Raw genomic sequence first — 13948 nt, 5'->3', positions numbered from 1 at the left:
GTACATTTCTTATTTTCAATTTATAATAATGTATGCAAAATCTTTAGAATTCACTTTACAGCACAAATATCATTGACCACCAGAACATGTATACTGCAGAATGAATGATAACTGTCTTTTATTTAAATAAATAGCAGCTTCACAAAATGATAATGTTGTGAGCAGGGTGGGTTTTAACAACTACAACAACAACAAAAATCTGGTAAAACATTCACAGGCTATGGTGAAAGTGGGAGTTTGAACATAGGCAGGTGATACAGGAGAATTTCTAAGGTTCTACACATAAAAAACAGCAAGAATTTACAGCTTTATACATTAAATGATCCTGGACATTCTCAAATTAATATTTTCAGTCTTACAGACCAACATCTGTTGCCGTGGACAGTCCGTCCATATAAAGTAAAGGTGTAGTACTCTTGTGCAATGTTGCTTCTTCCTTCACTCGTTCATGACCACATGATGAGGCATCTCATAACTAATCCAAGATTCAGGAGAGAATGTTCTCCATATCTAGAGGCTGTTACTTCAAATTAGAGGAGGGGAAAAACTTTGAAAAAATCCTAATGAAGCAATCTGGACTTTTCAGATTTTACTGAATGAAACCCATCTCACTTGAGATTCAATACTCAAGCCACATTTGTTGTGTCTTAATCAAGATTTAAGATGCACACCAAAATCAGTGATAGGATATTTTGTTGGGTTTGAATTTGACCTCGTTCTGCTGTTTAGTCAAGTTTGCTATTGCATTTAGAGAAGTGGTAAGGAGAGAACTGGGGTTTTGTAGTAATTTCCAACACATTGTTAGCCAGGAAAAGAATATATGATTTCTTACCATGCTATTGTGTTTCTACAACTCCCAAAGAATCCAACATATATTACTGAAGATGTTTACAAGCTACACAAACAATAATCCGATTTGCAAGTGTATTTAGACAGCATAACTTCATCCATATTTTAATGAAAATAGCTTGGATGAGACAGTAAATTTGTTTTTCATGTTTTTGGATTTGTACTGCATCTTTTGTATATACTCAACTGACCACAAGAGGATGCTGTGACTCTACCTGCCAGGCATTTGCTGCACATATAGTGAATTGCAGTCTTTAGGTACTAGTAATGCTCATATTGTCCAATGCTGCTTTAGTTAAAGACTGGGCACTCATGCAGTACTTACTGGCATTCAAACATCTGAACATGTTCACAAACACCCATACTGTACATTGACATTCTCTTTCCCTTTCCCAGCACTGCCACAATGTCTCCTGACCTTGGTCAGTTTATTGTTTCTGTTGCTAACTCTTGATCAGCATAAATTCTAAGCTGTGATACAGCTGAGGTTGTAGAGACAGCCAATCACAGTGCTGTAATGAGTTCTTTTGGGAGAGACATATATAGGCAGATCACTTGGAATACAGTCACACCCTGTCTTAGTGTCCACTTCAGATTGAAATATACTTTTCAGACACTGCTGGTGTGTTCTTTGTGACTATGGCTGCTGTTGATGGAAAGCTCTGATATTCCTGGTTTCAGCTCCAGTCCAGGGTCCGTGTCCATGTCATGAGTCTCCAAATTCCGGATTCCATGCCCATCCCCATTTCGGCAGTTACTGTTCCGATCAATAGCAAGTTTTTGGCAGATAAGGATGGGCGTGACTGCCGTAAGGGATGGACAAGGAACATGTATAGGGATGGGTTTAAGTCCCACCTGTCTATACTGGCAGTGCATGTAACTCGAAAACGCCCGTCGGTAGGTCTTGTTAAACAATGTGTACACTAAAGGGTTAACCCCTGATGAAATGTACCCCACCCATACAAACACATTCAACAGTTCTGTTAGTAGTGGCTCATTACAGGCTCCATGGCAGAGGACATATAGAACATTGGTGATGAAAAAGGGACACCACATGATAAGGAAGAGGAAGAACACCACACCCAACACCTTGGATGCCCGCCGTTCATTCTTGATGGCCTGCATCATGCCACGCCGCCCGCGGGCTCCGCCTGGGTCCCGCCCAGCAGGCGAATTCAGCTGCGAGGGAGCTTCTGAACTTGGGATTATTGAGATATTGTCAGAGGGCATGGTCAGACCAAGGGTGTTTCCGTCACTGTTGCTGATCCGAAGACAGTTCAGGCTGCTGCGACGGGATAGAGCAGAAGTTGGGGCGAGCTGGGAAGTGGGTGGAGCCGGTGGCTGCAAAGGCTGCTGAGAAGATGCTTTACTCTCGTGGAGAAAGACTGTGGCCTGACGCTGAAGCACTTGGACAGTAAGACAATATGTGACCACCATGATGACCAGAGGAATGAAAAAGGCAACAAAAGAGCCGACCAGAATGAAGCGTTCCTCGTTCAGAGCACAGATGCCATTTATAAAAACCTTCTCTCTATTCCGCAGTCCGATTACTGGGATAGGCATTGAGATACCTGCAAGAGAGCAAGAGAGAAGAGATGGGGTTTAGGGAGAGCGAGTATATTCAATAAACTAAATGATCTATCTAAAGTCTTGCAACCCAGCAATATTATTTTTCATTGACAGGAGAAGAGCAGTGAGCGAGACTGACAGAGAGTGAAATAAAGAGAGAGGTGCAAGTAGAGGAGTGTGTCAATTGAGCAACAAACAGAATTTTAAACCAAAGGAACAGTCAGAAAGACAAATGAGAGAGAAAACTGAAAAACAAGATTTTGGAGACAAAACCAAAAGACAAACGGGCTCAGTAAAATAGACTCAGAGGTCTCTTTCTGAGACAAATACATTTTCTTTTCCAACCAGATCAGTATTCCTGATGGTTGAGAGAGGGGGTATTTTATTTAATTAGAGCAGATGAATCAGACTGTCAAGGCAGATGGAGCCTTAATACTGTTTTGGATCCAGGTAAGAATCAAATAAACATTGGGCTCACATTTAAACAGGAGAGAGATTAGGTGTGAACTTTCTGTCATATACTCTGTCATTACTAAGTATTATTAATATTAGCAAATAAGACAAGATCCCTGTGGCAGGGCGGAGGGCGGGGCCGGTCATGATTATACACACCCGGTCCCTTATCAGGCTAATTAAGCCTCCGAGAGGGATAAAGGCCAATTGCGGGCGGTGGTGCGGGAGAGAGAGATCGTTTACGGACATGTCCGTCATGTGTTGTTGTCTTTTGTTTAAGTTTATAATTAAAATTTAATTTATATTGCCAAGCCGGTTCTCGCCTTCTCCTTTCCATTGAACTACCATTACAATCCCTCTGTGGAGAAAGAGAAAGAGAAAGAGAAAGAGAGATGAAACATAGGATACAAAGAAATATCTAGATGAGGGAAAAGATGCGAACTGTGCTTTCTTGTATAGTAACTTCTGGTGATCATTAGTTTGTTTTTGTGCTGTATTCATGTGTGTCTACTGTATATGAATTTTAAGTACATGTCTGAGTACACTTGCATCCATTTCTATGAGCAGGGAAAGAAAGTAAAAGCAACCTTTTATCTTTCTTACCTTGGACAATGAAATGCAGAGAGAGGGGGAAGAGGAGAGAGTGAGGTTAGTGGCAGAATGAGATACAAAAAAAAATGTCTATACCAAAATCATTAAACCTTTAAGCACAACTGCCAGTGATATCAATCAATATAGACTGTAATTTCACTCACCTCTCTGCTGTTAAATCAGATCAGTCATGGTCACTCTATATTGAACATCACAAGTCTGAATATAGAGGGAACTAATACAATAGTGCACCAAGCCCTTAGAATTCCATACAAATTACAGTATGTGAAAAGTTGACTTACTGTGGTTTAATTTGAACAGTAGGTGGTGATCTTTACTACAGATAACTGATTTCTGGAATAATCTTCAACATTTAATTACTCAATGCAAGAACAAGTTCTTGGAGAGCTGCTTTCATTGATGGAGAAAATCACAGAACAAACTTTAAGTTAACAGAACAAGAACAAACTTTAAGTTAAAGTTAATTTCAAAGATTTTCATTATTGCTCTATTGAGGGGTCTCTAACACAAAGTTTGAGGCTCTTGTTTTAACCTTGAGAAACCCCACAAAATAACTCAGAATAAATTCTCAGGGGCCCGGTGAAATACTAACAGATTCCAATTAATTTATAAGGACAACTGGTTGCAGTGGACAGAAATTGACTTTACTGTGTATTAATGATTTAATAGAACTGTTTGATCAAAAGGCCTATACAGACTTTGTAAAGTAATGGTGTGTTTGTCCCTTTTTCTGAACTTAGGCTACAAGTTTTTTTCCAGCATTTCTTGTATACTGATAATTTGGGGTTGTTGCGTCATTCCATTCAACCTCATGATCATAATCTAAGAAAATACCCAATTTTATTCAGTTTACCAGATAATTGGTTGTCTTTTATATGTTTCTCTGACCTATTGAAATGGTCCAGACTGCAGCGATCTTCAACATGGCCTTGGTGCGGGAGTTGAACCGGCTATGCTCGATCGGATTGCGTATGGCCACGTAGCGATCGAGGGAAATGGCACACAGGTGCATGATGGAAGCAGTGGAGAAGAGCACATCCAGATATATCCAAATAGGACAAAGAGCACTGGGCAATGGCCAAGCATAATCTAGAGAGAACAAAGGGGAGATTTCTTTGTAAACATTATAAATGAAACAGTCATACCAATGAATAATTACATTAGAAAGAAAGTAGAGAGAAGATGACAGACATAGAAGGTAAATGGTCATAAATAAGACAGCTAAAAGGATGAGAGAGAGAGAGAGACAGTGAGATAAATATATATAGAGTGACAGTCATACTGTGTCTAGAGTGATAAAGCCTGGAATCGTCTAATATACTTAGCAACACGGAGAATAAACTAGATTCTTTACATTTTCTGAAGACAATTTGAGTGGTGCTTGCCTGTGTAAAGTTACCAGGATGTTAGGCTATTGTTGGGGGTGTAAGTTAATGCTTAAAAATGTAATGGCACTCCTCTTCTCAACAAACCGCATGAGATACCATTCATCTCCGCAACACAAACATTGTAGGACAAGTTTAATACTTAGGCTTGAGGGTTTGTTCAAATCCCTATCACCAATTATGAGTAATCAACATGATCACACAGGTTGCTTCCAAAAATTAATTAAACCCTAACCCTGAAATCAACCCCATTATGCAGAATTACTGACTATCAGCCCCTAAGATCATTTTTTTTGCATCAATTTAAGAGTGAACATATTCAGCATGTTGAATGAGCAGCCTCAGGGACACAGGTTCTGGTCCAGTGGGAAATAATTACATGCGTATTAACAACAGTTAGTGCAATTTGGAGGTTGCATTTTCAGTGTGAAATAACATTTTAGCCCACTAACGGTTAGGTGTAGGATTGGGGTTTGGGTTAATAAGTTAGTGAGTTAATAAAATATGCTTTCCTGTTGACTGTATTACATTATTTACAACTAACAACTCTCTTTTGGCTTCACTCTGTGGACATTTCACCTGGAAACGGGAGCTCACATGTGGCCATACGTATGTTCAACAAGGGCCATCGATTCAAATTTAGGCAAGCACAGACCCATTTCATCAGCAAAACAACCTACTGTTGCTGAATTCATAGTGTGATCGAACTGTAACACTAAAAATATTGAGAGGTTCTAATGACCAACATTCAACTTTTGCTAACTTTTAGTTCAGAAAACATTGAACTTAACAACAGATGGGGACAAGAGATGGTACCTCTAATACAAAATTTCAGCCTTAAATTGATAGGCTTTTAGATGACAGAAGTGGCAAAATGAAAACTTCCCTTGGAGAGTACACACTCTAAGGCAGGTCAGGTACTCTTATACAAAGGTCTACAGGTCTGGAGGGGCATGTCTGAGGGTTGGGATGACATTAGTGCCACACAAGGAGTGATTCACTGTCAATTTAATGTTTTATTGGAGCCAAGGTCAAGTTAATGTACTCCAATCATGGGCAGAATTAGACTGGACCAAATCCAGACATCACTCTGGAGCTCAGGACACATGGTCTGGAGATTTGAAGGCAGGTTAGTGAAATTAATGATAACACAGTTTCTTTGCCAGCATGAGAATGGCAAGTCTTTTGACACAGATGGCGAGAGAGGGGTTTTCCTTTCCTCGTTTATTTGTCCATATCTCTCCAGGTGGTCCCATTCATACTCTGCTGTCCACTGAAATAGCTCACACCATATGTGATTACACTTCCCCTAAATGATAAAAAATGACTGCAGCATGTCCATAAGGTTACAGATTACGCTGTTAAATAAGAAGCGAGAAAAAGTGATAGATTGCCATATAGTGGTTTTGGAGGTGTGGTGGATGGTGGAAAGCGTGGCCAGGAGATTAGGTCAGCTTCAAGCCCCAAATGAAGGTTTAAGTCCCTCTTTTCCAGTGGTGTAGTCGTGTTTGAAGAGGTGGGCATGCTGTGTTTTGAGATGCTATTCCTCTCACCACAATTGTACAGAGTGGTTATCTGAGTTACCGTAGAATTTGTCAGTTCGAACCAGTCTGGCTATTCTCTGTTGACCTCTCTCACCAACAAGGCATTTCCGTCCACAGAACTGCCCCTCACTAGATGTTTTTTGTTTGTGGCATCATTCTGAGTAATGGATGGAAATGCCTTGTTGATGAGAAAGGTCAACAGAGAATGGCCAAACTGGTTCGAACTGACAAAGTCTACAGTAACTCAGATACCGCTCGGTACAATTGTGGTGAGAAGAATATAATCTCAGAATGCTATTCTGAGATGAGGTTTGGCGCTGTCCTGGTGGCACGATATTAACAATATTAGGCAGGTGGTTTTAATATTGTGGCTGATCTGTGTGTGTGTGTATATATATATACTGTGTATATATATATTGACTGTTGTAATTACAGTCCCACGTGAACTTACAAAATATAAATCAGGGTAAGTTTCTTGCTGGCATACACTGCTAAGATGGTAACTTGATGTTAAATATGTTTTTAAATTAAAATGTGTCATTAATGTTATATTCGTTAGGCTACTATGAAAATTATTAATTCTTTATAATTACTTTTATTAGTTAATTTATAAACTAATACAAAGATAATATGCAATAAACTGTTAAGCAATGTATAGCTAATATGAGTGTAGTAATGTTCATATTAACACGTTATTACCATTTATTTAATATTTATTTTATTTTGTGTACTATAATGTGCTTTTCTGTGTATAGTGAACTTGTTTTCCTACTTAACAATATTAGAGAGAATCTCTGTACACTTAAAAAAAACACACACACACAATTCACTCAACGGTGCTGCAGCATAGGGTTAGTAGATTGAAAAATTTCTGGGTCAAAAGCCTACTTGTTGTTCTTGCAGCCATACTTATCATCACTTATTTTAGGTGGGCATAAGCAAAATCCTAAGAAAGATAGGTGGGCATACGCCATATGCCTACATATGCCCTAGACTACACTACTGCTCTTAGCCCACAAATGGCTGCACATTTTAACAGGAAAAAGGAACAGAGAGTGCCTCCCTTGTATCTAAACAGTGTTGCAATTTTTAGAGTGTTGCAAAGACTGGTGTGTTTACTAGAGTTGGGGTACTCGAGTCTGAGTCACAAGTCCAATTTTAACGGACTTGGACTTGACAAGGACTCGGATACATTTTTACTCAGACTTGACTCGGACTCAAGCCTTTGCGACTCAGGAGTCCATGGCATTTGATTTGTGATGCAATGAACAAACTAAATAGATAAGAATAATAAAACAGAAATAAAAGGACACTTTGTCTGCAAGCAGTTGTAGCAACCACTGATGTCATAGACATAGCTAGAGTTTGTTTCACCATGTTGAGCAAACAAATCTGCAGAACGGCACTCTCAGTCAACCAATATGCTTTAATTGTTACTACAGTGACTGCTGTATAACATCAATTACCGAGGTGGCTGGCACAACAAACACATAGAGACAGATATGTAGCCAATGTACTAAAAACTACAAGGCAGTTTTACATGGCACGGGACCTGACAACTGGTTAAATCAGTGCTCGCATCGTGGTTCCGTGGTTACTAAAACAACATATAAACATGATTAATATTGGGCTATTAAAGCTACATTATTTAACTTTTGGCCCTCTAGCGGTTAAAAAATAAAACTGAATGCGGCTTGCGGAAGAACATTATTTTGGTTGTGCTTCGGCTCTGCTACTCTGTATGGATGAATGTGGTTTGAGGCACCGGTGTACACATGGATACAGAGCATCTTATCAGAGTGAATAGATGGATATCTGAAAACATGTCATCTGAGCTGGTCAGAGTCATATCTTATGCTGTTGTTTTGACTTATTGGAAACATTGTTGTTTTGAAATAAATGACGTTACAAAAGTTAGGCAATGTTCATTAACATTAGACACAATGCTCGCTTGTCTGATAAGGTTAATCGATGTAAAGTTTTTATAACTGCAGGATATTCTGGCCAAATAGACCATATAACTAATCTATAGATTGTCATTGTTACCAACCAGTGGTTAACATCAGAATCAGAATCAGCTTTATTGCTGATTTTTTATAGGAATTTGTCTTGGTGACAGGAGCTTCCAGTCTACAACAATACAAACAATACCAAAAACAGCAGCAAGACATAGATAATTAAAAACAAAACAAAAAGAATAATACAAATAAATAATTATACATACAGGTACATACACTCACCTTCAAACATACACACACATAGTGCAAATCTATTACAAATCCGTTATATAAAGAACAAAAATACAACAGTGCAATGTATGTAATGGCAGAAGTGGATATGTTGGATAATATAAATAGACTTAACTGTGTACTGCACATAATTATTGCTCAATGGGGCAATATAACTGTTTATGAGATGGATAGCCTGAGGGAAAAAACTGTTCCTGTGCCTGACGGTTCTGGTGCTCAGAGCTCTGAAGCGTCAGCCAGAAGGCAACAGTTCAAAAAGGTAATGGGCTGGGTGAGTGATTTTTCCAGCCTTTTTCCTCACTCTGGAAGTGTATAGTTCTTGAAGGGGGGGGGGGGCAGGGGGCAACAATTAATCATATAAAGCAGTCCAAACTCTCCTCTGTAGTCTTATGTTGTCTGATTTCGTAGCTGTACCAAACCAGACAGTTATTGAAGTGCAGAGGACAGATTCAATGACTGCTGAGTAGAACTGAATCAGCAGCACCTGTGGCAGGTTGAACTTCCTCAGCTGGCGAAGGAAGTACAACCTCTGCTGGGCCTTTTTCACAATGGAGTCAATGTGCGTCTCCCAATTCAGGTCCTGTGAGATGGCAGTGCCCAGGAACCTGAATGACTCCACTGCTACCACAGTGCTGTTTAGAATGGAGAGAGGGGACAATGTTGGGGTGTTCCTCCTAAAGTCCACAATCATCTCCGCCGTTTTGAGCGTGTTCAGCTCCAGGTTGTTTTGATTGCACCAGACAGCCAGCCGTTCAACCTCCATCATTTCAAGACTCACATGTCCTTGGCAAGCCTAGGACTAAATAATTTATTTATCTAATTCTTATTTATCTTTATTGCTGTTATCAAGAAAATGCACAGATGTGCCAGCAAGTGAAAATGTCTGCACTGATTACAGTATAATTATTGCATTTCACTACACACACAGACGTGAGTGTGTGTGTGATAACACAACTATACATAAACTATATCAATAAAATATTTAACCTGTTGAGTAAGAGTACTTCTAAATCCTTTCAGGTTACCACCTCTGAAAAGCAAAGCTGATGCTGATTAGTGTTTTATTACAAATGTTGTCGATTTCCCCTTTTGCTTGTAGACTCTGCTCAGGGTTTCTTTGTTTTTACAATATGATTCCCATGGTCAATTTTTCTTATTTTTTGTGACAACAAAATTTCAGCGTCAATGTATTTTCTCTGTGTACGGATATGACGTGAACATGTGAACATGCACGGGTTAATGACGTATGTATGCAGCCCTAAAATATAAATTATTATTATAGGTTTATCAAAGTGTATTTGGGTAAAGACATGGTTCGGAAGATGGGTTGCACTCATTAATAACATTTTGTTATTTTTTAACAAAAATGTACATAGTGTAGCTTTATGTCTTTTTACCCATGTAGGCATCTGTAGTCTCTTGTGGTCCATGCAGTGTTGTCAACTTAAACTGGTCCTGTTGAATTCACTGTAACTTTTGAAATAGTCTGGAAAAATTTATTTTGCTAAAGCAGACTGCAACTCTGAAAAACAGATAAACAGCACCTATTTATTGTTTTTCTATTTTAAAAGCATTGACAAGCTGCTTAAAATCTGTTCTTTAAAAACTTTTTCCACAATAAATTGCACAATGAAATATGAAGTTATTTTGGGCAGCGAAATATTTTGTATATAATTTAATTATAGATCGGGTGACCAGACATCCCAGTTTATTACACAGGACAATCCCGGTTTTTGGTAGGGTCACCGATTTTTTTTTTTCTGAAATGAAATCTCCTCATTGTACTTGTCGCTATTGTCTCTGGTATCATTTGCAGAGAAGAAAATGTATTTTGTTGCGTCACAAGTTGATTTGACGATACATTAATTCTAGTCTTCAGCAAATAAGATGAAATGGGTCTGTTACCATGGCAATGACGTCATGGGCTCTATGTCATCCTGTCAGTCAGCGCAAATGCCACTACAAGTGTCACTACATCGACACAATGTCGAGTGAGTGACAGATAGGAAACTGTTGTCAAATAGCGTCTTCAAGGTAGTACTAAATACATTTTTATGATACCTCTTATTTTTTTAAAACAATAAAATATGGATACATCAGGGTTTTAGGTGCACAAGCAGTGCGCAGAACTGCTCCATGTTTTCCACAAATGAACAATCATGTCCATGTTAAATGGCCCTAACATTAGCAGTTGGCTTTACCAGTGTTTTCGGATGTAGCATTTGCAGTTATGTCGTAAGATGTAACTTCTAAGCAAGTGCTAATGTGCTGACTCGTTATGTTCCCAAACTAGTCCGCAAGGTTCATTTTAGATACAACTGAACTAAATTTAAAGGACAAATTGAAAATGAAGTATAAATAAAAAAACTAAATTAAAATGCATAATAATAATAGCTTAAAATATGGATTTAATGACAGAAGCAGCTTTTACTTTCTTTAGTCTATGTTTGCGTGGAGGGGGAAAAGCAGCAAATTACTTAAAAAGTCAATAGAGCACAATAAGATGCGTTTTAAAGGACAGTTTTGTCTTCATACACCTAAAACATATGCTTCGACTCAGACTCGGCCTGTTATGGACTCCGACTTGGCCCCTTTTGTATTCGGACTCGACACGGACTCGATTGTATTAAGACTCGGTCTTGACTTGGACTCGACTAAGGTGGACTCAAACCCAACACTAGTGTTTACTGGCCTCTTAGTCAAGCCTCAAGTACATTTTGTGACTCGAATCAAAGTCTCATACTCAGTTTTCTATCTCTGAGCAAAAGTGCTTGATTCTAAATGTGACTGGAAGCCAGTGTGAAGACCCGAGGATTGTGGTAATATGCTCAGTTTTCCTGGTCCTAGTTAGGATCCTGGCAGCAGCATTCTGTATGAGCTGAGGCTGTCTAATGGTCTTTTTGGAAAGGCCAGTGAGGAGCCAATTGCAGTAGTGCATCTTGATGGTGATAAATGTGCGAAGAAGTTAATGTAATGTCTTGTTTAGAGATGAGGCACCTAAGTTTTGCTATATTTTTTACATGATAGTAGGCTGGTTTAGTTCTTTTTTTTGGTATGATTTCTGCGACTAAGTTCTGATTCAAAACTTACCTCTGGATTCCTGACTGATTTTTAGTGTTCAGATCACTGGAGTAAAGGTAGGTGTTGAAAATGTAGTCTATGATGACTTCTGTTTTGTCTTTGTTTAATTGAAGGAAGTTACGGCACATCTGACTGTTAATTTCATCATCAGTTGACATGCTGTACTGTTCTGAACTGTGGCACTGTGGCCGTGCAAGGGAGGAGATGAGAACTGGGGGGTGATATACCCTCTCGTGTCACATGTGATTTAATCAGCATGTTGATGATAGAAAACACACACACACACACACACACACACACACACACACACACACACACACACACACACACACACACACACACACACACTCTCTCTCTAATTGATCTGCCATTCATTGCTTGATTGGTCCAGCTGCCTACAGCCCTTGGCATCTTGCTTTGATTTATTGAAACAACTGATTAATTTATTTCTCAGAGCAGACAAAAATAGAGGGTGTGTTGAAACACTATAGAGAAACAAACAATTTTCTCTTTCTTTTTATGCATCACTGATAGAACTGACCAAAGGCAATGAACTCATTGTGCTCTGACTTTCAACATTTTTAAGACGTCTGCAATAAACAACTTGGCTCAAGGCTCGGCTTATAACTGACACACACTGCCCACAAACTTTCTGCTGAAGAAAGAAAGCCCACATCTGGGATGGAATGGGAGTAAATGATGAGAGAATTTTTAAATTTTGGGGGTCTTCCAGATGTAAAATTGTACAATTACTCTTCTGACATAGCAAAACTTTCCAGATATTGGTGTAAGACAGACACAGATCTGAATTGGGTAGTAATAGAGAAGGAACTAACACAAGCATTTGAACCTTTTGAGGTTCTTTCACATCAGCGGTACGGGAGGAGGCATGCAATCCTCTTATAACACACTCCAGGGAAGAATGGGGCCCAATTTTAAAAAATCATGGGAATTTCACAATGCCAGCAGTATTATCAAAGGTGGTGGTAACGCACTACATTTACTCCATTACATTTAATTTAGTAACTTTTTGGAAAAAATGTTACTTTTAGAGTAGGTTTAAAAGTGAGTAATTTTTATAATGAAATCATTTCCTTTCACTTCGTTACAATGAGCAGTGTTCTTGTCATTATATTACTAGGTTTAATTTTAATTAATGTGTAATTTATTGAGAGATTATTGAATGGGACTGTTACAACAACGGAAGTTCACAGCTGCGCGTGCTGTCACAGACTGTCACTCAAGATGAGTCCATCACTGCTGCAGCATCAAGATCTTCTAACAAAGTGAAACACTTTCTTCGCTCCGCACCGTGAAAAAATTATAGTTTCGTCATAAATGCCTTCATTTAACACCAAGACAAGCGGATATTTCAAGATAAAAATTTAAGCTCAAACTTATGGCAGGACTCTGAGGAAAGCTGTGGCTCTAATGATAATGTGAGCTTTTCTGTGAAATGGTGATGTCATTTTCAGGGTGATTCTGTAAATATGGGCTCTTGAGACATCAGTTTTTAGGTGTAGATTTTTAATCAGGTGCAGCAATATATCAGTGCTTTTTCTCCCGCATCCTGCATGTCATGAGCAGTATTTACGCATTTACCCCGTACCCTCGTGGGGATACTGGCAACTCTTTCACCTACTTCGGGCTGATTAACTGTATAAATCCATGTAAACAACCAAATTAAGTTTAAATATGCCTTTTGCTCTGCCGTTCGTGTAATTGACAACTGGAGTGTGAACAGACAGCCTTTCTGCGAGTGCACAGCGGGGTGCGCGGGGTGTGAGGCACGCACAAGAGATGTGCTGGTGAAGAGAGACTGGCTGTGTCCAAAATCGTTCACTCATTCACTATTTCCTATATAGTGAATGGCAGTTAGTGCACTATATCTCAGCAGTAAGTGAACAAAATGAGTGAGTGAATTAGGAGCTCTGGGGCTGTCGCAGATTCAATGTCACATATTAACTTTTAAAATACTTAGGCCTTACTCGTTATTCTTATTAAATAATATGTTAATACAATAAATCTTCATTCTGTTTGTAATTTTTTAAATATATGTTAATATAAAGAGGAAACACATTTGATCAAATGTACACTCTATTGTTTATATTTGTTATACTTTAGTATCTTTAAACTCCAATACAAGCTGGGTATCCTTTCCGGGAGCATCGTCCCCTCATCCGAACAAATTATCCTAACCTACATG

At 38.8% G+C, this 13948-nt stretch overlaps 1 protein-coding gene across 2 annotated transcripts in view; it reads right to left on the bottom strand.

The window, feature by feature from the left end:
• Positions 1–101: 101 nt before the first annotated feature.
• The window catches only part of LOC127647531 (5-hydroxytryptamine receptor 2C-like), a 166378-nt gene continuing 152531 nt past the window's right edge, over positions 102–13948 (bottom strand). For both annotated transcript variants that reach the window (XM_052131808.1, XM_052131817.1), the window contains 2 exons: positions 4372–4572; positions 102–2420 (listed from right to left, as the gene is read on the bottom strand). In XM_052131808.1, coding sequence (XP_051987768.1) covers positions 1459–2420; positions 4372–4572 — 1163 coding nt within the window. In that variant the 3' untranslated portion in view covers positions 102–1458. The remainder of the gene's footprint in view (positions 2421–4371; positions 4573–13948) is intronic.

This window comes from Xyrauchen texanus, chromosome 1, assembly GCF_025860055.1.
Source record: "Xyrauchen texanus isolate HMW12.3.18 chromosome 1, RBS_HiC_50CHRs, whole genome shotgun sequence".
NCBI classification, from domain to species: domain Eukaryota; kingdom Metazoa; phylum Chordata; class Actinopteri; order Cypriniformes; family Catostomidae; genus Xyrauchen; species Xyrauchen texanus.
This window is presented reverse-complemented; position numbering and strand designations above follow the sequence as displayed.